The sequence below is a fragment of the Sarcophilus harrisii genome, chromosome 2, assembly GCF_902635505.1.
Source record: "Sarcophilus harrisii chromosome 2, mSarHar1.11, whole genome shotgun sequence".
NCBI classification, from domain to species: Eukaryota; Metazoa; Chordata; class Mammalia; order Dasyuromorphia; family Dasyuridae; genus Sarcophilus; species Sarcophilus harrisii.
In genome coordinates this window covers 4,313,211-4,339,408 of record NC_045427.1, presented here as the reverse complement: position 1 = coordinate 4,339,408, position 26,198 = coordinate 4,313,211, and the positions used below count along the sequence as shown (strand labels likewise).

The 26,198-nt window shown below is 55.3% G+C and overlaps 1 protein-coding gene across 3 annotated transcripts; it reads left to right on the top strand.

Moving 5' to 3' along the window:
* Positions 1 to 19,399, top strand: GEN1 (GEN1 Holliday junction 5' flap endonuclease). 3 transcript variants are annotated; one of them, XM_031949603.1, is made up of 14 exons: positions 1 to 94; positions 3,195 to 3,381; positions 4,125 to 4,308; positions 5,606 to 5,782; positions 6,438 to 6,548; positions 10,915 to 10,988; positions 12,385 to 12,476; positions 13,444 to 13,594; positions 14,392 to 14,428; positions 14,535 to 14,615; positions 14,889 to 15,019; positions 15,191 to 15,252; positions 15,694 to 15,843; positions 16,328 to 19,399. In XM_031949603.1, the coding sequence occupies exons 2-14, from the start codon at positions 3,221 to 3,223 to the stop codon at positions 17,515 to 17,517; spliced, it is 2,601 nt and encodes an 866-aa protein (XP_031805463.1). In that variant the 5' UTR covers positions 1 to 94; positions 3,195 to 3,220; the 3' UTR covers positions 17,518 to 19,399. The 3 variants fall into 3 exon arrangements, with proteins under 3 accessions (XP_031805463.1, XP_031805464.1, XP_031805465.1); XM_031949604.1 differs by lacking the exon at positions 1 to 94 and adding an exon at positions 870 to 1,638; XM_031949605.1 differs by lacking the exon at positions 1 to 94 and having other exon boundaries at positions 3,303 to 3,469.
* The last annotated feature ends 6,799 nt before the right edge of the window (positions 19,400 to 26,198 follow it).

Here is a 26,198-nt window from a genome sequence, read left to right as displayed (position 1 = left end):
TCGGGGGCGGGGCCAGGCGCGAGCGCCAATTTGGAACTGGGAAGTCAGCGCCGGCCTCGGCCTTGGAGCCTTCTGCCCCGTCGGCGCCTTCGCGGTGAGTGCGGTGCGGGGGGCGGGGGGGGGGGGGGGGGACGGGGCGGCCCGAGGCCGGCCGGGGCTTCTGGTCTCCGTCTCCCAGAGGCTTGGAGGCCGCCTCCGCTGGGGCCCCGGAACTCTCCCCGCCCCGCCCCGGGGGGAAGCGCACGGAGGGAGGTCTGGAGGGGCGGGGGCGCTCCTGGCGCGGGGAGACCCCTGGGACTGGGGGTCAAATGAGGGGCTGCCCCGTGGGCCAGAAGCCCCTCCGCGCCACCCCAGGAGAGGCCAGCAGGGGGCAGTTCTGGGAACGTCGGGAAATTTACCAGGGTAAACCCGGGCCCGGCCGCGGGGACAGCGGAGCCTCCTCTGGGGGCCCGGCCCCGGCCGCGGGGACAGCGGAGCCTCCTCTGGGGGCCTGAGCCCGGGCCCGGCCGCGGGGACAGCGGAGCCTCCTCTGGGGGCCCGGGCCCGGCCCCGGCCGCGGGGACAGCGGAGCCTCCAGAGGAGCATCTGTTGTTCAGAGGGGCCTCTGTCTGGGGCTCGGCCCAGAGGAGATGGAGGGCGATGTCAAGAGCTGGCTGGCAGACCAGGCTGCCTCCCCTCACAGCCCGCCTTTGCGAGATGCCCAGCGGGGGGCGCGCTGCTCTCAGGAGCGCTTCTGCCGGTCCTTGCTGAGCTTCCCCATCTGGGGGTTCGCTTGTGCCTTTTGAAGGTTTGCGGGCCCGGTTGCGTTCTGAACACCGGTGATGTTCCAGCATCCGTCGCTTTCCCCATACGTTCGAAGCGCTTTAAGAAGCGTTTCCTTTACCGTGAGTGCAAGTAACGTGACCGTTTCTCAATTAGGAAACTGAGAATTACAGAGTTTGAGTTGACTCGGGGGAGGGTCACCTGGCTCGTAAATGCGCACCCAGCCTTGATTCCAAAGGGGCTCGATATACCAGCTGCGCCCCCCCCCCCCAGAGTGGACGGCCAGTCACTAAGCAGGGCAGCGCCCGCCCCGGCGGGCAGACCCCGCCCCACATTCTGGGGAAACGCCAGCTCGGCAACTTTTTATCCTGTTGTGTCAGACAAAACCAAAAGAATCAGAAAGTCCCTTATCCCAGAGCGCCTGGGAAGGGCGGGCGGGCGCTAGAAATAAGCTCAGAACCAGCTCCACGGGGCAGGGGCTGCCTTTTGAAGGAAGAGAGGGACTCCAGAACAGAGGGGGAGGAGAGCGAGCCGGGGAGTTGGGCTGGCCCCCTCCAGGGAGGCTGGAAGGGCAGCTTGGGGCCAATTGTGATGTGCCATCCTGGCCATGGAGCCCAGCCAGGCTGGGGGAGGGGCCGTGTGAGCAGAGAGAAGCGGGCGGATTCAGGAGCTGATCAGAAGTAACAAGCTAGGTAGGAGGACCTGGAGACAGGAATTTAAAAGTAACTGGGAAGAGAAGTGCTCAGCGGGGCCAGCGACCCAGACCGGCCATCGGATTGGCCGGAGAAGAGACTTGTGATCTTTGAGCGGCTAAGAGGTTCCTTTGGAGAGAGCGGTTTCAGCCAAGTGGGGATAAGAGGGCCAGCTTGCAAAAGGGTGAGCGGGGCAAGTGGAGGGAATGAGAAGCTCATCTTCCGGAGTTTGGCTGAGGAAGTGCGGAGCTCTGGGCTGGTAGCGGAGGGAGGAGTGATGGTGAGCCCTCTGATGGGAGAAGTGGGGAGCTCCTCCCCAAACCTCCGTTTAAGGAGGGGGCCCGGGCCAGCCGACTCTCCCTCCCACCTGGCTGCGCTTCTTTCCCCTTTTCATCTGTCCACATGAGGCCGGCCCATCGCCACCTGAGCTCCCAGGCCTCCGGCAGCCTTCTCTCCGTGGCCCACCAGCCAATCTGCTTTTGGCCTCTTTGGCCCTGCCCATCCAGCCTCACATTAGCTTCTTTTTTTTGCTGGCGTCCCAGAATCAGGGCCCTGCCTCCAGATCCTTCCCTGCATCACAGTCCAGGCAAGAAAGCTGCTGAATAGTTTTGACAAAGGGCTCGGAAACCCCTGGATTGGGCCTACAGTCACAAGGGAGGCACGAGAAGGGGACACTGACTAATGAAGCCTTTGCAAAGGGGATGTAGGGAACAGCTGCCTTGTTGTGAAAGGCAATGGAGGATCCTCTTCAAGTCCGCATCACTTGGGGCCATTCTTACTTTTTTTCCCCTCGAGGTTTGAGGACCCTGAAAAGCTCCAGGGCTGGTTTCTTACACCAGCTCATGGGAGCCCTCCCTTGTGCTGTTTCTCTCCTTATTTGGGATTCTTTAGCCAGTCAGACTTAATGAGCTTCAGAATAAGTATTTACCCAGTGATGTCATGGTAGCCTGTTGGTACAAACATCCTTCCAACTAGAAGCTCGGGCTCCCTCGATTCCATGGCGATTCCAGAGGATGAGGGGCTAGGGGCCAGGGAGACTCAGGGGCGAAGAGTCACTTACAGCTCCTCAGGGATGAAAACCCTTGTTCTTCCCGTCATGGGGACCCCCTGAAAGACTTAGGTGTGCGATGCTTTCTGCTGGGCTCCTCAGGCCCCACACAGATGGGACCATCAAATGCTATTGATGTGGGGGGCACTGCCAGGACTCATATGAGCCATCCCCTGGTCAAGAACAGCAGAGACAGAGGCCCCTCTCCCTTCTTCCCTGCTCCCCGATCAGTTCCTTTGCCATGGCTTTGACCAGGCTCCTGCTGGGCTTGACCCCATTTTCCATGGGGGTGATTTTCATCCCTAGCTTTCATTTCTCTCACATTAGCGAAGGACTTTCTTCTAGCTTCATGCTCTTGGTTGATGCAAGGATCCCACTGAGCTTGTCTCCCGATAAAGGGAACGGGTAAACGGTGACTTGTCAGTCCTTTTAATTGCGTCCCCGTGAGGACCCAAAGGATTCCCCCACATCTGTTTCTTTTGCAGACAGACCCCGTGGGGCACAGGTTCCTACTTTCTTGTGTCTGTCCTTCATCGTCTTGACGTTTTTAATTGATGATTATTGAATTTGTGTTAATTTTGTCATTTGAGGACTAGTAACGGGAAAGCAGAGCTATCCCCTCCTTTTTTAAGACTTTTCCATGTAACGTCTAAATTTCTTATTTGGAACCATTAAATCCTTCTGTTACACAGTTTTCCTAACATCGGAGAAAACCAGCATGGGGGTGAATGATCTGTGGCAGATTCTGGAGCCTGTTAAGCGGCACGCCCCTCTCCGGAGTCTCCAGGGGAAGACCCTGGCCGTTGACCTGAGTCTCTGGGTATGCGAAGCACTTGCTGTCAAAAAGATGGTCGGCATCGTTGTCAAGCCCCACCTCAGGTGCGTTGGATTCATGGTGGCCGCGCCCGTCCCCCGTGGCCTTGCTTCTTATGAAAGCTGGCCAGCACCACGTCAAGCCCCACCTCAGGTGCGTTGGATTCGTGGCGGCCGCATCCATCACCGTGGCCTTGGTTCTTATGTCTCCCTGCTTCTGTGGGGTGTGGTGGGCTGAGTTTTTGAGAGCGTCGCCTCCCCAGATTTCCCGCTCCTCACTCAGGAGACACGGCATGGGAGAAGAGTGGCAAGCGTGGCATTGCCCGCTAATCTGTCCTGACTGTGTCGTGCCCCGGGAGCCTGGTGACCCCGGGGGCGAGACTGAGGCTGGTGAGTGCACGGCCCAGCCTCCCTTAAGGCGAGCTCACTCGCATGTCCCGGCATCAGCTCCCGGACGTCTGAGAGCGTCAGCCACAGTGTGAGGCATCAGGGCACGTTCCCTGCCCACAAGGTGGCTACATGCTTTTAGGGCAAATGGCACAAACACAAAGAAATGAATCTAACATGTAGATGGAACGTCCAGAGTAATTTCCTGGGCTGGACGGGGAGGCGTGAGGCTCAGCCCGCCTCTGCGAGGGCACAGAGAGCTGGGGTGAATGTGCTCAGGGACAGAGTCAAGCCACGTGGGCGCAGAGGGGAGAGGCGGCAACGCTGGCTGGCCATAGCTCAGGGCACAGGGTGCAGGGCTTGGCCACTCGCTGGCTTTTCTCAGAGCCGGGGATTCATTTAGATCTGTTTGGGCTGTTCAGGAACCTGTTTTTTCGCATCTCATCTCTAACCTTAATGGAAGTAAAACTGCTCTTCGTCATGGAAGGCGACGCTCCCAAGCTGAAAGCAGACGTGATGGGCAAACGGAACGAGACGCGCTTCGGGGCCCCCCAAAACCGGGCCCACAAATTCACAAGATCCTCTTTCAAGGCTGTCTTAAAAGAGGTGAGCAGCCAGAGCCAGGGGCCCTTCTGTCCCCAAAGTTTGGAGCCAAAACATCCCCCACATCCCCTAAGAAAGGAAGAACACTTAGTTATTTTGGGTTTCTGGCCTCAGGGCTTCCGTAGGGTCTTTGTATGGAAGAGAGATAGGAAGCTGAGATGGTGATTGGGGGTTCACGAGTATCTATGCCACAGGGCGGCCTTTGGTCAGGCTCCAGGCCTTATCTCTCTTCTCTTCCTGACTAGGAGCGCTCATTACACTTAGAACCTCCTCCACCTTTATGGGATTTTGCTCTATTTTCTCTTTGAACATGATTTTTATACCTTTGTCTCAAGCAGGAAACGTTCCAATGTCATTACAGAAATTCCGACTGCTTATTGTCATCCAGTTTGTTCTTAAATATTCATTTGCACTACACGGGGCACTTGGGATTGAGTCCTAGGAGCACAATTCCCTTCTTGGGAAATCCTTCTATTACAAGAGAAGCTCTTTTCCCCACGAAGTCTCAGTAATGGATCGGACGTGGATTACGTGAAGGACGGCGTCCGTCCTCCTCAGCCGTTGCTGACGTCGTGCTTCTGAGAGCAGGCCTCCTTCATGGCTCGATCCATTCTGTGTAGATAAAGAAGGGCCATAAGCCGGCCTTAGTGAGCATTCAGTAGTGTAAAAAGATCTCTGCTGTCCCCAAGGTGGCCTGCCTTGCCCTTGAATGTGAACATCTGTCTTTGCAGAAGACCCCGAGCTAGCAGGGGGAGGGCCTGAGAGCCAGCGGTAGGGGACTGACTTCCCAGGATACCCTGAAGAGTGTCCTCTGGCCGAAGGCAGCAAGCCAGTCCTGCACTTTTAGCGGGCTTCTCGGTGGGTGGGCAGCACAGGTCCAAGTGCCATGGCAGATGAGAAATGGAGAATTGTTGGTCCTACCCTAAGCGCATTGAGAGACCTTTAGGTGTTAACATTGAAACCAAAGCATGTGCTGCTGCATTTCAAGTCTGTCATTCTAGCTAATCTACATTGTGTCTTCTACCTATCTTCCCACCCACCCATCAATCTGTCATCTGTCTCTCTCCATAACATCCGTGTATCATTTAGCTACCATCCACCCATCTGTATCATTTATCTACATTTGGAATCTCCAAGTCCTTAAAAGGCAGTTTTTAACCTTCTAAATCACTACCCCTTTGGGCTTCGTGATTCCTGGAGAAGGATGGTGCAAGAAGCATAAGCTAGTGCACACAGTAGGCACTTGATGCTGATTGACTGATGGGAAGCAGGCCCTGATTTTGGTGGATTCTGCTCCTAGTGCCTTGACTTGTTGGAGTGCTTGGGAGTTCCGTGGGTTCAGGCATCCGGGGAAGCCGAGGCTATGTGCGCCTACCTCGATGCCCATGGCTATGTGGACGGGTGCCTCACTGACGATGGAGACGCTTTCCTTTACGGAGCACAGACTGTTTATCGAAATTTCACTATGAATGCAAAGGTACGTGTTTTTGAAAATTAATTTTTGAAGATTATTATTGTCAAGTGATTAACTTTGGGGGAAGGATATTCTGAGGCAGCATGCCACAAAGGTTAGCCCTCAAAGCCAGAGAGACCTGGGGCAGGGCTGTCTCTGATGCATCCCAGGGTTTGAGCTTGGGCAGGGAGGTCCCTTGTCGAGACAGGAAACTTGCCTTCTCCCAGCCTTGGCGCCTTCAGGTACGCATCCCAGGTCTCGGCTGTAAGTCAGGAGCTGGGGGTGCAGGATGCGACTGAATCATCGGCTGCACCTGCTTAGTAAGAGCCATGAGGATAATGATTGCAGAGAAAGTTGTTCAGCAGCTGTTGGCCCCCGAGGTCCTTGGCTATGGAGCCTGAGACGCTGCATCTGCCTCTGACCCAGTGATTGTGGGTGACTGGCTTCAGGCTCGTCCTCCTCCTTTGAAGAGTGTGGGACTCGAGGCAAGGCTTCGTAGCCCATCCTGGGGCCTGGAGCCCTTGGGTGGAGCCTGCCCGAGCCTCCTCGGGGTGCTCTTGGCACCAAATGGTCCTCCCTTCCCGCTGGGACGTTGGGATTTCTTTTGTTCCCTCCGCGCACACACACACACATAATGCAGGAGACTTAGCTGAGGCTTTGCACGCTCCTTGTCTTTTAGGACCCCCATGTGGATTGCTACACGATGTCCTCGATTAAGCGGGATCTGGGCCTGGATCGGGACACCCTGATTGGCCTGGCCGTGCTGCTGGGCTGTGACTACCTTCCGAAGGTAAGCCGCTGGCGCCGCCCCCTTTGCCTCCCCAGCCTGGTCTGGAGCGAATGCTCATGGACCCCCTGCTAGTTTTACTCATGGTTGCCACGGACTGAGAAAAAGACCTGCTTGGGGCTCCTGTTGCCGTGGTGCCTTTGTTGCCAGGGAACCCCCTTACCGCCCCAAGACCGGCCCACACAGATCTTTGCTCCATGCATGCTCCATATTGACTCACATTGCACGTGGGCCCCCGCTCACCCAGCGGGAAGTCGGCCCCTCAAAGGCAGGAGTTGCCTTTGCCTCGTTCCTGTCATCCCAATCCTTGCTGTGGGGCTCGGAGCACAGTCGCACCTCCATAACGGCTGGTTGGATGGATGGAGGAAGCCGGTGGTCCTCAAGCCGGTCACTCCTGAAAGAGTTTTCTCTGCGTGAGTCGCAGCTGTCAGCTTTCTCACATTGGAAATTAAAACTGACACATTGTTGATTCATCTAAAGTAACAGCCAGCCCACCGGTTAACGCGAAGAGCACGTCTGCTCCTTTCCCAGCCCGACGCGCGGCGTGGCACTGGGGATGTCCCATTCCATGGGGACGTCTGCGTCTGCTCGGCACAAGGCACTTCGGTGGAAGCGTGGGGAGAAGATCCTGCCTCCCGGATGTGGGCTTAGTAAAGGGAGGGCTTTCGAGAGGCAGCTGACATCTGTGTGTGTGGCCCCTGGCGGGGCCGCCCTTGAGACCCACGTCCTCCTCATCGGCCCTGGCACGGGGTGGGGCATGGGGCGCGCTCTGGATCACTGTGCAGGTGGGCAGACCCGCAGCCCTTCGGCCCGGCATGGCAAGTGGCTGGTGAAGGTGGGGGGCTCCTGCAGCTGTGCATGTGCGTCGGGCTGACGTGGTGCGCTTTGGTAGGCGGCCCTCCTCAGTAACATTCTTTTCTCTCAAATATAATGTCCTGGGAGCAGGTTTCTTGGGAGCTTCTGGAGGCAGCCTTAGTTTCAGTTCTATGTAATAATCACCTCAAATGCAGCCAGGAGTTAAAGTCCAAATCCTTTGTTGTCTCTTCCAAAATCTTATCTCCTTCACTTGGGGCTCGGCCAGCTTTCTGGAGGCCTTTGGGATCTTGGCTTCAGGGTTCTCCACAGGACAGCCTGCCACCTCTTCTCTGTCTCCCTTCCTTCTGCCCAACTGAATCCTGCCTCTCAGTCTCCCAGAATCCATCCTGCTTGAGGCTGCTAGCTTATATAAGCTCTCTTAAAGGTGCGAACTCTAATTAAAGCACTAAGTACGTCTAGAGAACTGTTAGGCAACCATTGTCTCTATCAATTCCCCTGACTCAGCACCTTGTGAGAATTCTAACCTCCTCCTCCTCCTCAGGGTGGTCCTCGAGTCCTTGATGTGGTTCACCTTTGTGCATCCAGATGCATTTCGTTATTCTTTTTACCTCCTTCAAGGGCTCTTGAGAGTCCGGCTGGCCCCACCCTGGCTCGGCACACCCATCTGATTTAGGTTGGCTCGACCCAACCATGATCTCTCCACGCTGGTCCAGTTTCTGAAGTCTCTGGGGAGGTCAGGGATGGCTCGGGCTTGAGCTCGGGCGCTTCCTGGATGTGGGTTTTAGCCTCCCTGATGTTTCACGTTGGCCAACCAAGAAGAATGTGGCCTTCACAGCTTCCTTCTTGGGAGTTCGGACTTGGCTCTGGGCCTTCTCTCCCCACTCCCGCCCTAAAGAGCGGCCTGGCCCTGCGTTTCACAGCCTGCGTCCCATGTCCCCCTCCCCCCCACACCCCAGCCACACAGAGAGGGTCATTCCCTCGGTTCTGCCCTCCCCTGGCACAGAGCCCTTGTGGGGTTGCTGCGTGGACAGTTTGAGAGCCCTGAGGGCATGTTCCAAACTCTCTTCCTGAACGCTTGGGCCGGTTCACAACGCCACCAATGATGCATGAGTGCCCCTAATTTTCTACCTCTCTCCAGTACTTGTGATCTGGTGGGTGAGAGGTGGTACCCCAAGTTGTTTTAGTTCCCCTTTCTCTAATCAGTAGCGATTTAGAGCGTTCATTCATGTGTGTTTAGATATCTGAATGGCTAGGTGATAGAGTGCCAGGGCCGGAATCAAGATGGCTCCTCTTCCCGAGTTCAAACCTTCAGACCCTGGAAAAGCCACTGAACCCCGTTTGCCTCAGTTTCTTCCTCTGTAAAATGAACTGGAGAAGGAAATAGTAAATCACCTTTTTGCTAAGAAAAGCCCAAATAGGACCATGAAGAATTGGACACAACTGAAATGACTTAACGACAATAGATGGCTTTGGTTTCTTTTGAAAACTGCTTGTTCATATTCTTTAGCCATTTTTGACTGAGGAATGACTTGTTTTTGTATATTTGACTCAGTTCCCTATATTTGAAAAAATGAGCTTTTTATCAGAGAAACTTGCCATGATTTCACCCTCCCCCCAGTTTCCCCACTAATCTTGGCTGCTTTGGCTTTGTTCGCATAAAACCTTTTTAAATAAGAATAATCCAACAATCCATTTTACTTGCTGTGATCATCTCTGTCTCTTGTTGGTCAGAAATTCTTCTTTTACCCACAAATCTGATGGGCATAATTTCCCATGAATCACCACGTTCCCATTTGGACCTTCTCTCAGCACGTGATGGCAGATGTCGGTCTTTTCAGAGTTTCTGACAAGCTGGTTTTCCATTTTCTTGACGATCTTTGTCAGTCCTTCTTACTCCAAAGCTCGGACCCCTGGATTTATCCCCTGTGCCCTGTTTATCCCGGGGAGAGCTCCCCAGTCTGGCTGGCCTGCTTGGGGCCTTCCTCCTTGGACTGTAAGCTCCACGAGGGCAGGGACTCCTGTTGGTCTCTTGGTGTACCCTCGATGCTTGGCACACAGTCGGCATTTAATGTGCGTTTCTTGAGTGACTGATTGTGGAGGAGGCAGCTGGAGAGGAAGAGGCCGGGGTGGAAGCCTGGTGAGCTCTCCCAGGGCTGATGCAGAATTTCGGAGGGAGACTCGGAGCACTTTGGAAGGGTTCCCAGGTCCATGGCCATGTCCGTCCAGGGTGGAGCTGAGCGGGGCGGGGAGCACTGGGCCTCGGACCCCGCCCTCTCGGCTGTTCAGCCCATTCTGTTCAAGGCGAAGGTCTCCATTTAAGATGCTCCTAGTCCCAGTTTGTCCTGAAAAGACTTCAGGGTCCAGATAAGGGTGGGGGGGGGGGGGGGGACATGGTGATCCAATTTGTGAAGGCGCCACTTCCCAGAGAATGTCAGACTCATCACAGACCCCGATTGGTCGTTGGCTTTGTTATGAAACTTCCACCTCCAAAATGCGTTCTCCTTCCAGGGGAATTTCCTTAAATGAGTAAATAAATAAAAGCTTCTTCAGGTAATAATAGTTTTTTAAAAAAGAAGTGCGTCTACATCAGTTAGACTCTGACGCCCCGTGCTTGGGCTCCGGAAGGGGCTGGAGCCGGACATGGGCCTGTTGGTGGATATGGCTGCTCAGCAGCCCTCCCAGGGGGTCCCCAGAGCAGCAGAAGGGGACATGTCCCTCCTCAGGGTTCTGGGGGTTTGTTAGAGCTCCCGGGCTCCCATGCGTGTGCTTCTCCCTCGATTGTTGATCACAATTGGCTAGCCAGACTTGATAAGCTTTTAGGAAGGGGTGGATACAAAATGTCCTCAAACCAGGGGGCACCTTCTCGCCGCGGGGGTTGCGGCGTGCTGGGTGCCAGCTTAGCGAGCGCACATGGCCCAGAGGAGAGCCCGTGGCATCCATCTGCCCCCAGTCCCCCGGCGTCTCCTGCCGGTGTTTGGGCACATTCAGTGTGTCTGCTGGGGCCTGTGCTCCCAGGGAACCCCACTCTTACTGTCCTGGGGGCACTGCTATGGCATCGGGGGGACCAATCCTCCTCCTTGTGGAAGCCCCCGGGGGCTTGGCCCTTCTCTCTGGTGCTCCCCTCCCAAGCGGTCCCCTCAGGAGCTTGCTCAGAGCACCCCCTGCCAGGGGACGTGGGCTCCTCAGCCCTTCCCAGGGCCAGGGCCAGATGCTGGCATCCCGTCCTGTCTGTTCCAGGCTCTTTCCACTTCCTTCAGCCTTTGTGTTGGGGCCTTTGTTGATGGGTCCAGAGGAGACGGCTGGACATATATCCCCGATCCATTTGTAAATTCTTGCCCCCTGTGGTGAGGAGCGCCCCAGCGTGCCCCGTCACCGTCAGGGCCGCAGAAGTGCCACTGCCATCTTGGAGGCTTCCTCTGGCAGCCCCAGATCCGCCCGCTTCCCTGAGATTTTCCTTTAAAGCGGCCCTGGGGGAATCGGCTGCCAGGGGGAGAGGGGGGGTTATTCCTGGGATTAATGGCGCTTTCCTTCGGTCACGTTTTTCTTCCTGAAGGGAGTCCCTGGAGTTGGAAAGGAGCTGGCGCTAAAGCTTGTGCGCTCTTTGAAAGGGCAGAACTTGCTGCAGAAGTAAGTCCAAGGTGAACTCGAGAATGTGGCTCTTCCCTGGCAGGATCATCAGCCCCCGTTGGTCTGGGAGGAGACTGCCTTTGGGAGGCACCTGGGGCAGGGGGGCCCCGAGGGGCTGAACCCTGGGGCCCATGAGGGGGCCAGAGCACGCCCTGCTCTCTCCCTGCAGTGGCTGCGTGCCAGAGGCAGGAAGCATTGAGCAGGTGCTTCCTGTGGGCCTGGCGGCCCACTTGCACCTTAAAGCAAAGATGGCTCTGCCCTCCAGAACCTTCCCTTCTAGTGGGGGAAGGGAGAGAGGAAGGAGGAAGGGAGGGAGCTGGGCCCTGTGGAGGAGCCCCTATGAGGGGTCACATGGGGTGATGCAGAGAGGGGAGGGCCCAGGGGCTGGGAGAAGCTCTGGAGCGGCCAGCAGAGAGGAGTGGATGCTTGTAGTCAAGAAGATAAGAAAGAGCCAGGCTGGCCCAGGACTGACAGGTGAGAGAGGCCGGTCTCTGCTTGCTCTCAGGGGGGCTTTCTTGTGCAGAGAGCATCCCTGTGACTCGGGGGCCTGCAGACCCGCGGCCTCGGAGGGCTCGGCCTACTCTTTCCGAGTTTGCTTTTCTGTTTGAGAGGCTGCTTTGGGTGCTTGGATTCTAGAAATTTCCCACGTGCCCCTCGACTCCACTTTTTCCCAAGGATGTCCAAGGAAGCCAGGCCCGGTGCGGCCTTCAGTTCTCTTCCTTTTCTCTGGGCCGCCAGCCATGAGCATTGCTGGGATGGCTCCAGTTAGCGGTAAAATAGGTCATATAAGTCTAGTCGGGAGTTGGGATGAGTCTAGTGGGGACGTAAAATGCTCCATGAGTCTCCTGCCCACAGCTGTTTTTAAGCAGAGCCTTTCAAAGTAAGGAAAGGGGTAAATGGCGTCCGCCAAGTCCGTCCTGCCTTTTATAAATTCTAACCCGTGATCCACATAGCGGTGGGTACCGGACGCGGATGTGCCGGCTCGCCAAAGTCTTTGCCAGGCTCCCCTCCCCCGGGAGACCCACAAACACAGGACAGAACTAAAGGACAAAGCCCGTGGCCAGTCCGTCCCAGCATCCGTGGCTCGGCCCTCGCCCCTTCACGTGTCGGAATACTGGGCTGCCAGCGGGGCCTCAGAAATCGGCTTCCCCTAATGGTCGTTGTAGATCGGGGGTGGTTTCCACACTGGCTTCCGCACCCCTGTCTGTAGATCGGGGGTGGTTTCCACACTGGCTTCCGCACCCCTGTCTGTAGATCGGGGCTGGTTTCCACACTGGCTTCCGCACCCCTGTCTTTAAGGGGACGCTCTGTGGAGTTATTGGAGGAGCCCGGGCATCTGCCCCAAGAGCGCTGAGCTGCTCCAGGCCCTGGCCCCACTTGGCTGCTGCCTTTCCAGGTTCGATCAGTGGAAGGAGGAGTCCCACAGCCCCGACCTGCCGCCAGCCCCAGTTAGGAAGCCAGCTCATTGCAATGTGTGCGCCCATCCAGGTAGGAGACATCCGTGGGGTGTCCAGTCGTCCGGCCCCGAGGAACACTGCTCGCTGGCCCTTCTGCCCCTGCCGGCCTGCAGTCCGGCCGGGCTCACGCTTGTGGCTCCCTCTCCCCCTCCCCTTCTCCCTTCAGGGCTCCCCAGCATCGGTGACTTTCCCAGGGAATCCCATCTTCTCACGGCCAGAGTTCCGGCACTTGCTCGGGGGCAGCCTGGTGATGTCAGTGGGCACTGGCGCAGTCCCTTGCTGTCCGAGGGCCAGGTGGGGCTCCCCGGTCCCCCAGTGGGAGGCCTGAGCCGGCAGGGCTCACTTAGTCCCCCTCTCACAGCCGCACACGGCCCCTAGTAAAGCTCCCGCTCCACTGGGGGCCTTTTTGCACCTGGAACTTTCCTTCTGAGCGGCCAGAGCCCGTTTCTTCGTGTCTGTAGCCCCCGTCGACGGCCATCCTCGAAACCCAAGAACGTGGCATCCGTCCCTGCTTCCAGTGGCTCTTCCAGGCCCCTCTTTCTCCCTCCCAAGAGGCATTGGAGGGCAGAGAACCTGCCTCGAGGGGCTCAGCCGGAGAGACTTTGCTCCTGGCCTCAGTCCCCCTGCACAAGGAGCCTTCACCCCCCTCTCTCCCCATTGACGCCCCACCTAGGAGCTCACGGGGGCTCCTTCCACAAAGTCTGCAGGCCCAGCCCAGGCGGAGCGTCAGCGGGAAGGGAGCTCGCAGCGAGGCCGTGGGAGGCTGGGGGCCGCACGGGGGCCCCTCTGGCCGGGGAGGAGGCTCCTCCTGCCCTTCTCTGAAATCCGCCCAAGCTTCCTGGTTCTCCTGCGGCAGTTAAAGATGCGTCTTTGCTTGGGATGTGGGACCTTCTCAGATCTCGGCGCCGCGATGGGCGCTGATCGTCTGCTGGCCACTGGTGACGGGCCCTTGGGCCGGGGCCGGGCGGGCGGTGAGCCGGCGCTCTGTGTCTCTGCAGGCTCCCCCGGGGACCACGAGCTGCGCGGGTGCCGCCTGTGCGGCAGCGAGCGCTACTGCGAGCCCCACGACCCCAAGTACCGCTGCCTGTGCGACTGGCACCGCGCCGAGCACCGCCGGCTACAGGGTGCTGCCGAGAACAGCGTCAAGAAGTGGGTCCCTCCGTGGCGCTTCCCCTGGGGCGCCTGCTGGGCACTGGGCGGGGGCACCCACTCCACGAGTGCCCCAGAGACCCGGAGGGGACCCCGGGGGGCGGATGCTGGCCCAGGGAAGGTCGGAGGAGGGGAAAGGCCATGAGGGGGTCTGCTGGGGGTCCTGATGGATGCGAGATGCAGGTGCAGGGCAGGGCTGCAGAGGGGCGAGGGGCACGTGAGAGGCCTTAGCCCATGGGACAGCCTGTTCATTGCTGGGAGCCAGTGGGATTCCCTGGGGGGGATGGTCCAAAGGTGGGGGGAGGGCAAGGGGGTGGGGCTTGCCCAGAGAGATGTCGGAGCCTCCTTTCCAGGTCTTCCTGCATGAGGAGACGGAGGGGGTGGCAGAGAGGCCCCTCAGACCCAGGGCGGGGGGAGGGGGGATTCAGTAAGGCAATTGAGTGCCCACGGGTGGCTCCGGAGGGGCTGGGGCTGTGGGAGGGGTGCGGCCCCAAGGCAGGAGGGGGCCCTTCCTCCCCTCACCCCCAGTCCCGTGGGAGCCCAGGAGGAGGCCCTTCCTCCCGTGACCCCCAATTCCATTTCCCAGAGTTTTCACGGGGATGCAGCTCCCCTGTCTCAACTGCCCTGTGAGAGCGGTCCCCGGGCCTGGGCGTCCCCTTTTTGTGAGCCATCAGAGGTTTGGAGGCCAGACCCCCAGTCCACTCCTCTGGCCCAGGCTCCCCCACCGCCCCGGGGCCCCTCGTGCTTCTGGCTGGCCCTGGTGGCCTCTGACCTCGTGACCTGTGGCTTGTTTCTAGGAAAGCTTGCGCTTGCCAAGGATTCCCGTTCCCTGAGGTAACAACCAGACCCCCAGTGAGCGCTCACCCAGGGCGGGCCGGCGGCCGGGTCTGAATCCTGTTTGTTTTCTTCTCTGCGTCCCCTCCCCCTGCCCCCACCCCAGGTCATTCGAGAATTCCAGGTAAACAAGGATCGAGTGACCAAGAAAATCTGCTTCCGGAGACCTGACCTCTTGTCCTTCCAGGTGCGTGCAGGTGCGCCGAGGGTCCCAGGAGGCTGGCGTGAGAGCCCGGCCCGCGACGTGGGGCCGCCCATCTCCTCCGCGTGCCCCGGGGGATGGGGTTGTGCTGCACCAGGCTCCGCCCACGCCGGGACCCCCGCACAGGCCCCTGCCCTGGGTCAGAGACCCCGGTGCCCGCCCTTGTCAGCGGGCCGTCTTTGCGGGCAGGGATGCAGGAACACAGCAGGTGCTGCATAAGTGCTCCCGCGCATGTCCCCTGTTGCTTTCCCCATCCAGATTTTTGCCTTGGAGAAGCTGGAGTGGCCGCGGCACTACGCCTGCGAGAAGCTCATGGGGCTCTTGGCCCATCACGACATGGTGGAACGGAAGCTTGGGCACAAGGGCCCCGCCCAGCTGCGGCCCCTGCGGTAACGGGTGGGGGGCAGCCTTTCCTCCGGGAAGAGGGGGTCCCGGGGGGCTTATTCCCCATCTGCTCTGGGCTGGCCAGGGGGGCCCACGAGGAATGGGGGCAGGGGCGGGGCCTGCTCGGGTCCGAGGCATCCCCGCAGCATGTTAAACGGCCACTTTCTGTCTCCCAGAATAACCCGCTCCCGCCTCAGGAGCGGCGTCCCTTGCTTGGAGATCCTGTGGCAGAAGCCAGGTGTGTGCTGGGCACGGTGGGCACTTGTTGGGCTTCCTGCCCTGGGGGCCGACCTGGGGGTGAGCGGGCAGGGCCCCCCAAGATGAGGGCAGAAGGTGGCTGTGAGCACAGGGAGGAGGGGCTCTGCACAGGGACCCCCATGCGCTTGTGGCTCTCGCCTTGTCCTCCCCCCAGCGCCTCTGCCCTTCAGCTGGCCAGTGAGCCTCCATTAAGCACCTGCTGTGTGCTAGCTTCTGTGCCAGGCGCTGGGGAGCCAGAGCGGGCCCCTGCCTTCTGGGGGCCCCCAGGGCATCCAGACCCGCTGCAGACGGGTCCGTGGGGGAAGGGGGCAGGGCTCGCTTCAGAGGAACGGCGGAGGGTCCCCACAAGTGAGGAACCTGGGGGCACGGGGAGGGGCAGTGCCAGGGAGGTGCCAGCCTCCCGCCTGCCCCCATGTTTCAGAGCACTACGTAATGGCCAGCGCGGCTCCCCAGGCCGGGCCACTCGCCGTGCTCACGGTGGAGGAAGCCGCCCTGTTTGAAGCTGCCTACCCCGAGGTGGTCGCCCAGTACCAGGAGCAGCTGCAGGAAAACCAGGGGAAGAAGTCCAAGAGTGAGTCTGGGGCCCGCATGGCACGGCAGGCCTGGCACATGCTGGTGGGCAAGGGGGGGCACGAAGGCTCGCTGATCATCACTAGATCCCAGAGCGCCCCCCTAGGAAGGCCAGGGTCCGAGCCTGTAACTTGGGACAGATCCCGGTCTCTCCCTCCCTCCAGTGCCCCAGGCAGCTCCAGTTCCCGGGAAGGTCCCTACAGGCCTTGGCAGAAGACCCTGGTGCTGCCCTCTGGCCCTCCCCCCCTGAGCCCCACAGGGCCCATCTGCCTGACACCTCTTACCCACGAGGTGGCCCCAGGCTGGTCCAGGCCCTCCCCCCCCCCAACTCCGAATCCCTGGAAGGGTCCGTCCCCTCATGGGAGCCCGGTGCCTGCTGGAGGCCCTGCCCAGGCCTGGCAGAGACCACCAGGATCGTTCTTTGCTTTTGCCTTTCTTGGAGAAGAACACCCGCTTACTCTCTTTTTTTTTTTTGTTTTGAACAGGTAAGAAGAACAAGGACAAGGGGGGCGATCTGCTGGATGTGGGCGAGGTGACCGGCCTTCTGGCCCACGTGAGACTCTCCCACGAGATGGGCCCGGGACAGGCCGCCAAGGCAGCCCTGAAAGCGCCCCCAGAGGAGGAATGGCCGCAGAGAAACAGCCCCGTGGGGGGCAGCCGGCTTTGGAGTGGGGCTCCCCTAAGTCTGGAAGCCTGGCAGCTGCCCGCCCCCACCCCCACCCCCGCTTCCACCCCCACCCCCCTGAGACTCGGGGGCTCACAGCACGGTTGGGCCAGCAGCCATCTGCTGTCCATGTCCGAGCTCCAGGACGATAGCTCGGCCATCGAGGCCCTCCAGCTGAGCACCATCGACTGGGAGGGCACCTCTTTCAGCGTCTCCCCGGGGGCCCACTCCTCAGGGCCCAGCGGCGACAGCCCCCACGAGCCCCAGAGCACCGGCTCGGCCAGAACCCATTCGAGCCTCGGCTCGACCCTTCAGCCTCTGAAGGAGTGGGGGTGTGCCCAGCCACTGGCGCAGCCCCAGCTCTCGGCTCCGGACGGGCGCCACGGCCACTGGGCCGACCCGGAAGCCTCGGCGCTGCAGAGGAAAGGGGCCTTCACTGCGAAAAGCGGCCCCTCCTTCGAGCCCCAGCAGCCTAACTGTAGCCCCCCAGGTCTTTTCCCAGTGTTCCGTTTGCAGAGCAGCCTGGACCAGTCTGACATGGCAAGCAGGAGGGCACCCAGAGCTGGAGCGTTTGCGCCCCTTGGCTCCGGCAATCCAACGCTGAGACCCCTGGGCCGGGGGCTCCCCCGACTTCATCCCGAGGCTCAGGCTACTCCGAAGAGATTCCCCAAAAAGACCGTCTGCCTCCCCTGCAGCTCCTCAGAGGAGGAGGACGAGCTGACTAGCAGGAGCGAGAAGTGCCTGCGGCCGAAGGGGAAGCCCGAGCAGCGCCCTCCGGCCTGGCTCCAGACCAGTGTCCCGCGGCCAGATCCCAGAACCCTCTGTAAGGGAGCCGGGGCTCCATGCTCGGCCACGGCCACCTCCACATTCGACCTCCTGGACGCTGCGGGGAGCTCGCTGCGGCCAGGCCTGTGCCCGTCCCCGCCCGGGGAAACGAAGGCTGCCAGTCTGCTCCTGGAAAGCCCTCTGCCTTTGGCCCAGAGACTGAAACTGCGATTCCAGAGCAGCTGACAGCCCCCGAGGGCGCACCGTGACCCTGAGCCCAGCCTGGAGGGCTGGGGACTGGAGAGATGCCTGAGCGAGGAACTGGTCCCCCAGACCTAGTGTGCCCACTGCCCGGGGGCTCTGAACACCGGGATTGTCAGGATTTACTTGGGGAAAATTCATATTTAGTCTAAATTAAACTGGGGGGGAGGGGGAAAGGGAGCAGCAGCCGCCAGGCTGTGGCTTCTCAGGCCCAGGGATGGAGGAGGCCGGAGCTGTCCTGGAGCCATCCCAGAGGCCGTCCTGGAGCCGTCCTGGAGGCCAGGCAGCCCCAGCACCCTCTCTCATTGGGACCCTGAGAGCCGCAGGCGTAACCGTGTGTCTCCCTGTTGGTTCTCAGACTTCTGACGGAGGCCCAGACCAGCAGCCTTGCCTCTTTCCAGAAGTTCCACGGGGAGCCGGACTCACCTTCCCGTAACCGACCCCCACTTGGGATTCTTTTGTAGGCGAAAGTAACTGAACTTCTTGTCCCCCCTTTTGTTATTCATTGTGACCCTTCCCCCATTTGTGTGTAATGCTAGGTGAACACACAGGCAAGTCGCTTATTGTCCCCTCAGAGGGGAGGGGAGGGAGGGAGACAGAAAATGGGGAACTCAGAATTTTTTAAAGTGAATTTTATAAATTTTCTACACGTAGATGAAGAAAAACATTATTTTAAAACAGTTTTTTAAAAGCTGATGTCCAGAATCAGCTTGGAACACTCCAGGTCGATCCAGGGCTAGGGTAGCCTTGATTTTGGCTCACTCTAATGTTCTGAAATGCCTAATGGGGGCCCAGAACCTTGAGGAGGACTTGGAACCGAAAGTGAGGGGGTTTGTTCCCTTTTTTGGCTCGGGGCAGACGGACCCCGAAGTTGGTAGTGAATCGCTCCCCTTCCCTCCACCCATGCATCCCCTGGCAGGTGGTTCACTAGCTGAGCAAATAGCCCACCTTCCTGATGATAATTCTCTCTGGACATCGGACCTCAGATGTCCCCCAAATCCTAAAAGCACCACGTTTATGAGGGGCCCAGTAGGAAAGAAATGACTCTCCCCGTGACCCCTGGAGGGTACGTCTAGATACACAGTTGGGGAGCTCTGAGATGCTGGCTTCTTGGTCGCCAGTGGCCCAGGAGAGCTGGAGTAGGCCTTCCTGCGTGGCCCAGAGCCGGCAAGGAGGACCCGATGCAGCAGGAGAGAAAGCAGGACACGACGGGTTCCCCAGAGACGCGGCGGACTTCTCTGACAGGTACCACACCAGGTCCTTGCCTTCTGGATCAGCCTGCCCTCCCCAGCTCAGTGATTGGCTGACTGCGCCCAGCCACGGACTGCCATCCCATTCTTGATACGGATGCTCCGGGACAGTGCCCGTGGGTCTGAATGAGCTCTGGAGTCCTCACCCGGGTGCTGGAACATCCTGAGCTGCGTCGGGCCGCCATTGCCAAGGGGCAGGAAGGTCAGCCCGTCTCAGAAGGGAACCCTAAAAGATCCTTCTAGAACACCTCGGAGGCCTGGTGATGGCTGGGAAGGAGCAACAGCCACCTGTGCTCTGAGCCCTGGCTTGGTGGCATGATGTCCCCTCAAAGGGCCGTCCACGATCACAAATTCATATTAAAGATCGCTGCGCCCAGAGGATCCTTCACAGCTTGGAGCCGTAAGAAAGCCAGGGGGCAGCTCAGTGTGGTGGGGGAGGGAATCGTGGATCTGGGGGGAAGACCCCACCGACCCAGCAAGGCAGCGCTCGACCAAGCTTTTTGGCTGATCGATGGTCTCATCTGTGAAAATGGCGACAGCCTGCCTGCCCTTGGAGGGTGTTAAGGCGCTCACCATGTGCGGGAAAGGACCCAGCTGATAACACAGGAAAATGTGTTCTTTTAACTGGATCCAAAGTGAAGCTTTTCATTTCTGGCAACAAACACTGCCTAGTTCTGTGAGAATTTTTAAAAACAAACCTTAAACTTATTTTGTTTTTATATAGAAGACAAAGATTTCTAGACCTTCAAGACAATTTGGGGATAAGAGGCAAAAGTGAATTGCCAAATTGGAAACAATTTGGGATTAGCTTTTCCTCTTGCTCAGATAGTCCTTTGTATTGCTTTGAAAGCAATTTCTATTTAGAAAAATAAAGCAATTTTTATAAGATCAAATTTGATCTTGTTCTGGAAAATAGAAGCAGTTTATATGTACCCATTATACCCCCGTACCCAGATACACACACATACATATCCTCTTTTTCTCCTGCTGTCATCATTAAGGAAATACAGGCTGCAGGAAAGCAATGAAGAGAACTGAATGTCACGGACATAAAAGAACTGCTGATGGCAGAAGCAGTTGGCTGGAAAGTCGGGAGCCCTGCCCCTGGAAAGGAAGGCTTTGGGAGGAGCCTTCCAGGGCCCATTAGCGGTAGAAGGGAGGAGGGATCACCTCCCATGGATGAGGGATGGCCGATGGAAAGGCACGGAGATGGGACCTGCTGTGAGGAGCCAGAGGAGGGCCAGTTGAACTGACCAGACTGTCCACAGGGAGGAGCTGTGTGGTGCATCAGGTGGCTGGGGAAGGACTGGTCAGCCCCCAAGGAGGCATTTGTACTTAGCCCTATGAGTAACAGGCAGTCGCAGAGGAACCACGTGGTCAGACCCATCCTTTGGCGGCTCGAGGGCAGACGATTGATGAGGGGAAGAAGCCCCAAGGGGGCAAGTCCGGAAGCCACCTGCTGGCCACGGAAACATCAGGATGATTTTCTTGGAGGCCCGGTGTGCCCACGACCCCCTCTCACTCCATGAGCTCCAGGGTCAAAAATTCAGTCCTTCCTAACCTGTCCCCCTTCCCCCACCATTTGTGGCTAGTTATCCCCAAAGGTGCCAGTAGGGCTGGCACAGCATGGCAGACAGGAGGAGAAGGCTCAGGTTTGGGCCTGGGCAGCTGCCAGCTCTCAGCCACACAAGGGCAAGGTGACCCACAGTGCAGCTTTTCTAAGAGATGGACGGGGCTGAGCTGTGATCACCCTTTCCTACTGAGTTCCTGCATGATGGTAAAACAGATTGGACCCTGTGGAAAAGCAGCCGCTTGGGGAGGGCCAGGGCTGCAGGCCCCACAACAGGGACGAAGTGGGTCAGAACCCCCCCCCCCCCGCCAGCCCCTGCCTGAGCACTGTGGATGGGCAGGGAGGAAGCCTCTGAGAAGCTCTAAAAGGGAAGGGAGACATCATCCCCTGACAGTCACGGGTCTCTTGCCCGAGTCCTCCATCAAGGGCTGACCCTGGAAGACAGTCATCTGCCTGAGAGCTGGCGTGGTTTCAGAAAGGACCAATGGAAGGTCGATGGGAAGAAGAAAGGCCAGGAGCAGAACCGCGGTCTGGACACAGCGTCTGTCAGACAGAGGCAAGTCAGAAGGGCTCATCAGTGTTGCATAGTAACTTCATCATGGTGTGCTTGCCTGGCTTCCTTCCCCTTTCCCTCCTTTCCCCCTCTCTCTTCCCTCCCTCCCTTCCTTCCTTCTTCCCTTCCTCCCTCCCTCCATTCTTCCCTCCCTTCATCCATCCTTCCCTCCCTCCCTCCCTTCCTTCCTTCCCAAAACCATTTATCTTATTATCCTGGAGACCCAGATCTCATTCTGTTGAACTCAGGGAGGGAGGGAGGGAGCCCAAGCTCAGGGAGGAAGCAAGATAAGGGGAGGGGAGGATTTTAGCAGAGGTTCTGCTACAACCCCAATCCCATAACAAGCATGCGTGTTTGCAAAGAGCCTTTAAGGCTGAAACCAAAATGCCCCTGACTAGGTTTTGGGGTTGTTTTTCTAGCTGAGGATGCTGTGGTGGATGAATCACAGGGGGCTTCGTGAAGGAGGTGGTGGCTGGGCGGCTCCTTTTAGGAAGAGTGGGATTTTGAGAGGCAGAGGGGAGGGGAGGCAAAGACTTAATGCTTTGGAGGGAAATACAGAGCTGGTAATCATAACTGAGTGTGAATGGAATGAACTCTCCCATAAAATGGAAGTGAATAACTGGATTAAAAAGTAGAATCCTACAATATGTTGTTTACAAGAAACACATTTATAAGAGATACATATAGAATAAAGGTAAAAGGCTGGACCAGAATTCGTCTGCTTCAACTAAAGCAAAAAAAAAAAAAAAAAAAAGCAGGGGGAGCAATTCTGATCTCAGATCAAGCAAAGGTAAAAATAGGTCTAATTAAAAGTGATAAGGAAGGAAAGTACATCTTGATAAAGGGTACCATAAATAATGAAATAGTAATGCTATTAAATGTATATATACCAGGTGGTAGAGCATACAAATTTCTAGAAAAGACATTAAGCCCATTACAGGAAGAAATAGATGGCAAAACTATATCAGTGGGGGGGGGGGGACTTCAATCTTCCCCTCTCAGAATCAGACCAATCATAAAGTGAACAAGAAAGAAACTAGGGAGATTAATAGGATCCTAGAAAACCTAGATATGATAGCTCTTTAGAGAAAATTGAATAGACACGGAAAGGAATGCACCTTTTTCTCAGAAGTACATGGCACCTTCACAAAAATTGTCCATGTATTAAGCATAAAAATCTCAATCAAATGCAGAAAGGCAGAAATAGAGAATGCTTCCTTTTCAGACCAGAAGGCAATGAAATTATATTCAATAAAGAGCCAGAGAAAGACAGATTAGAAACAAAATGGAAATTAAATAATCCAAAGAATGAGTATCACACAACAAATCACAGAGATACTCCATAATTTCATTCAGGAGAATGACAATAAGACAACATACCAAAACCTATGAGATGCAGCCAAAGCAGTTCTTAGAAGTTTTATATCTCTAAATAGCTACATGAATAAAATAAAGAGGAGATCAATAAATTGGGCATGAAACAAACAAAAAAAACCAGAAAAAGAGCAAATTAAACCCCCCTAATTAAATGCCAAATTAGAAAATTTGAAACTCAAAGGAGAGGTTAATAAAATTGAAACTAAGAAAACTATTTACAAAACTAAGCGATGGTTTTATAAAAAGACCAAGAAAAGAAATAAATCTTCGGTTAATTTGATTGGAAAAAGGAAAGGAAAAAAAACCACATTACCAGCATCAAAAATGAAAAAGGTGCACTTAATACCAATGACAAGGAAATTAAAACAATAATTAGGAGCTATTTTGCCCAACTGTATTGCAGAAAATCTGACAGTTGAACCGAAATAAATATTTACAAATCTACAAATTGCCCAAATCAAGAGAAGGGGAAATAAATTACTTAAATAGTCCCATTTTAGAGGGAAAAAAATTGAACAAGCCATTAATGAACTTCCTAAGAAAATCTCCAAATGGCTGAATAAGTTATGGTACATGAATGTTAGGGAATATTATTGCTCTATAGAAATGATCAGCAGGAGGATTTCAGAGAGGCCTGGAGAGACTTACATGAATTGATGCTGAGTGAAGTGAGCAGAACCAGGAAGTCATTGTACACAGCAACAAGATTATACAATGATCAATTCTGATGGACGTGGCTCTTTTCAACAATGAGATGATCCAGACCAATTCCAGTGGTCTTTAGATGAAGAGAGCCATCTACACCCAGAGAGAGGACAGTGGGAACTAAGTGTGGATCACAATATAGCATTTTTACTCGTTGTTTTGCTTGTATTTTACTTTCCAGCTTCTGGGATAAGAACTCACTATTTGACAAAAATTGCTGGGAAAACTAGAAAATAGCATGTCAAAAACTCGACATAGACCTACAACCCATACCCCACACTAAAATAAGGTCAAACTGGATATGTGAATTGGGCATAAGGGGTGATTACCATAAGCAAATTAAGGGAACAAGGGATAATATATCTATCCAATTATTGGAGAAGGGAGGGATTTATGACCAAAGGAGAACTAGAGAACATTATGAAAAGCAAAGTGAACAGCTTCGATTACATTAAATTAAAATTTTTTGCACAAACAAAACCAACAGAAACAAGATTAAAAGAGAAAGACAATGCAGGGGAAAAAAAATTACAGCCAGTCTCATTTCTAAAATATATGAAGAACTGTGTCAAATTTATAAGAATACGAATCATTCCCCAAATGATAAATAGTCAAAAGATATGAACTGATAATTTTCAGATGAAGAAATTAAAACCATTTCTAGTCATATGAAAAAAATCTGTAAATCATTATTGATCAGAGAAATGTAAATTAAGACAACTCTGAGGTACCACTACACACCTCTCAGATTGGCTAAGATGATAGGAAAAGATAATGATGAATGTTGGAGGGGATGCCAAAAACTGGGACACTGATACATTGTTGGTGGAACTGTGAATTGACCCAACCATTTTGGAGCACCCAAAGGGCTATCAAACTGTGCATACCCTTTCACTCAGCAGTGCCATTATTGAGAGTGGCCATCACTGGTGGGGGGCAGAAGACATAGCTCAATCCCCAAGGCCCCAGCAAGACTGAGACCCCCATTCCTTCTGAGGACTTCTGGTCCGGCTGTGCCTCCAGAGCTCTACATCCCACCATCCGGCAGCCAAGCATACCAAGTCTTGGTATGGTCACTGATTGACTGGTTGAGCTGTGCAGGCAGCGAGGGGAAATAGAACTTCTCTGTGCTGCTTCCTGCCAGATTCCATGTCTGGTCTGGTGAGAGGACACAGTAACTTGAGATCTTCGTAGGGCAGCGGTTCCCCAGCTTGATCCCGGCCCTGCCACTTGGCCTGTTAACGGATGCCCCAGGGACTTGGTAAGATGAGAAACTCCCCTCCAGCTCTAAAGACACTGCCCCTCCTCGGCACCTCCTAGGAGAGGAATCTCCTTTCCCAGGGCCGGTCAGCAGCTTCCCAGGCATTTGCAGCTTTTAGAGAATGCCTAAAACAATGAAAAGTACTTGTGGTTATGCAGCCAGTGCCATTCAGAGGCAAACTGGAACCCGTCACTGGCCAGGAAAAGCCGGCTTGCTGCTTTTTTAAAAAAAAAAGTGTGAAGAAATGATCCAGAAGGAGGAAGAAGAAAAGTAGAAAGGAAAAGGAAGAGGAGGAGGGAGGGGAAGAGAAGGAAGAAGAAAGGGAAAGGAAAAGAAGGAAGAGGGGAAGAGGAAAGGGAGAAGAGGGGGAAGAACAGGAGAAGGAAGAAGAGGGAAAGAAAAGGGAGGAAGAAAGGGAAGAAAAAGAGGAGAGGAAGGGAAGAAAGAAGAAGAGGGGGAGGAGGAGGAGATGTACTGGACAGCTCTTTGGGACTGGCCTGGGCCTCTCTCATCTTTTTGTCCCTGCCACAGATGAAGCACAGGTCACATTCTCTCTCTGTCCTGTCTGTTTTTCTGTCTGTGTCTCTGTCTTTCTGTTTTTGTCTCTATCCCTCTCTCCTCTCTCTCTCTGTCTCTCCTCTTTGTCTCTCCTCTCTCTCTCTCTCTCTCTCTCCTCTCTCTCTCTCTCTCTCTCTCTCCTCTCTCTCCTTTCTGTCTCTCCTTCCTTTGCTCTCTCTCTCTCTCTCTCTCTCTCTTTCTCTCTCTCTCTCTCTTCTCTCTCTCTCTCTCTCTCTCTCTCTCTCTCTCTCTCTCTCTCTCTCTCTCCCTTTGTCTCTCTCTCTGTCTGTCTTCATCTCTGGGTGTATGTCTTTATCTCTCTCTCTCTGTCTTTGTCTTTCTCTGTCTCTGTTTCTTCTCACTGTCTATCTCTCTCCCTCCCCCCCGTCCCTCCCTCCAAACATGTATTTTATTTTTTACATGTATATTAACTTTTAAAATACACATTTCTTTATGAATCATGTTGGGAGAGAAAAATCAAAATAAAAGGAAAAAACCACGACAGAAGAAAAAAACAGAAAAAAAAAATGAGCATAGCGTGTGTTGATTCACACTCAGTCTCCATAGTTCTCTCTCTGGATGCAGATGACAAATATTGGAATCACCTTGGATCACTGAACCGCTGAGAAGAACCATGTCTTTCCTAGTTGGCCATCGCACAATCTTGCTGTTACTGTGTACAACGTTCTCCTGGCTCTGCTTGTTTCCCTCAGCAATAGTTTGTGTAAATCTTTCCAGGCCTTTCTAAAATCAGCCTGTTCATCATTTTTCATAGAACAATAATATTCCATAACATTCATATACCACAATTTACCCAACCATTCTCCAACTGATGGGCATCCACTCATTTTCCAGCTTCTGGCCACTACAAAGAGGGCTGCCACAACATTCATGCACATACAGGTCCCTTTCCCTTCTTCAGTATCTCCTTGGGGTATAAGCCCAGTAGAGACACTGCTGGATCAAAGGGGATGCACAGTTTGACAACTTTTTGACCAGAGTTCCAGATCACTCTCCAGAAAGGCTGGATCCATTCACAATTCCACCAACAATGTATCAGTGTCCCAGGTTTCCCGCATTCTCCCCCCACCCCCAACATCCATCATTATCTCTTTCCTGTCATCTTAGCCGCTCTGAGAGGTGTGAGGGGTTTGTTTTCATTTGCATTTCTCTAATCAACAGGGGTTTAGAGCATGTTTCCATGACTAGAAATGGCTTTAATTTCCTCAACGGAGAATGGTCTGTTCCGTCCTTTGTCGAGGTCACGTTCTCCATGGACGTTGGCCAGAGGAGGGCAAGGAGCCGCCTTCCTTGGGAGTTTGGTGCCAGTAAAAACGAGCAGCATGAAAACCCTTTCACAGAAAGGTGATAATGAAGGAGTGGGCTTCCTCC

What these genes read in the sequence shown, in the direction of transcription:
- GEN1 (XM_031949603.1), top strand. Translation starts at nt 3,221, where the DNA reads ATGGGGGTGAATGATCTGTGGCAGATTCTGGAGCCTGTTAAGCGGCAC. An exon ending in CAATGTGTGCGCCCATCCAG is followed by an intron (nt 12,477 to 13,443) that starts GTAGGAGACATC and finishes GTGTCTCTGCAG; the next exon opens with GCTCCCCCGGGGACCACGAG. An exon ending in CCAGGGGAAGAAGTCCAAGA is followed by an intron (nt 15,844 to 16,327) that starts GTGAGTCTGGGG and finishes TGTTTTGAACAG; the next exon opens with GTAAGAAGAACAAGGACAAG.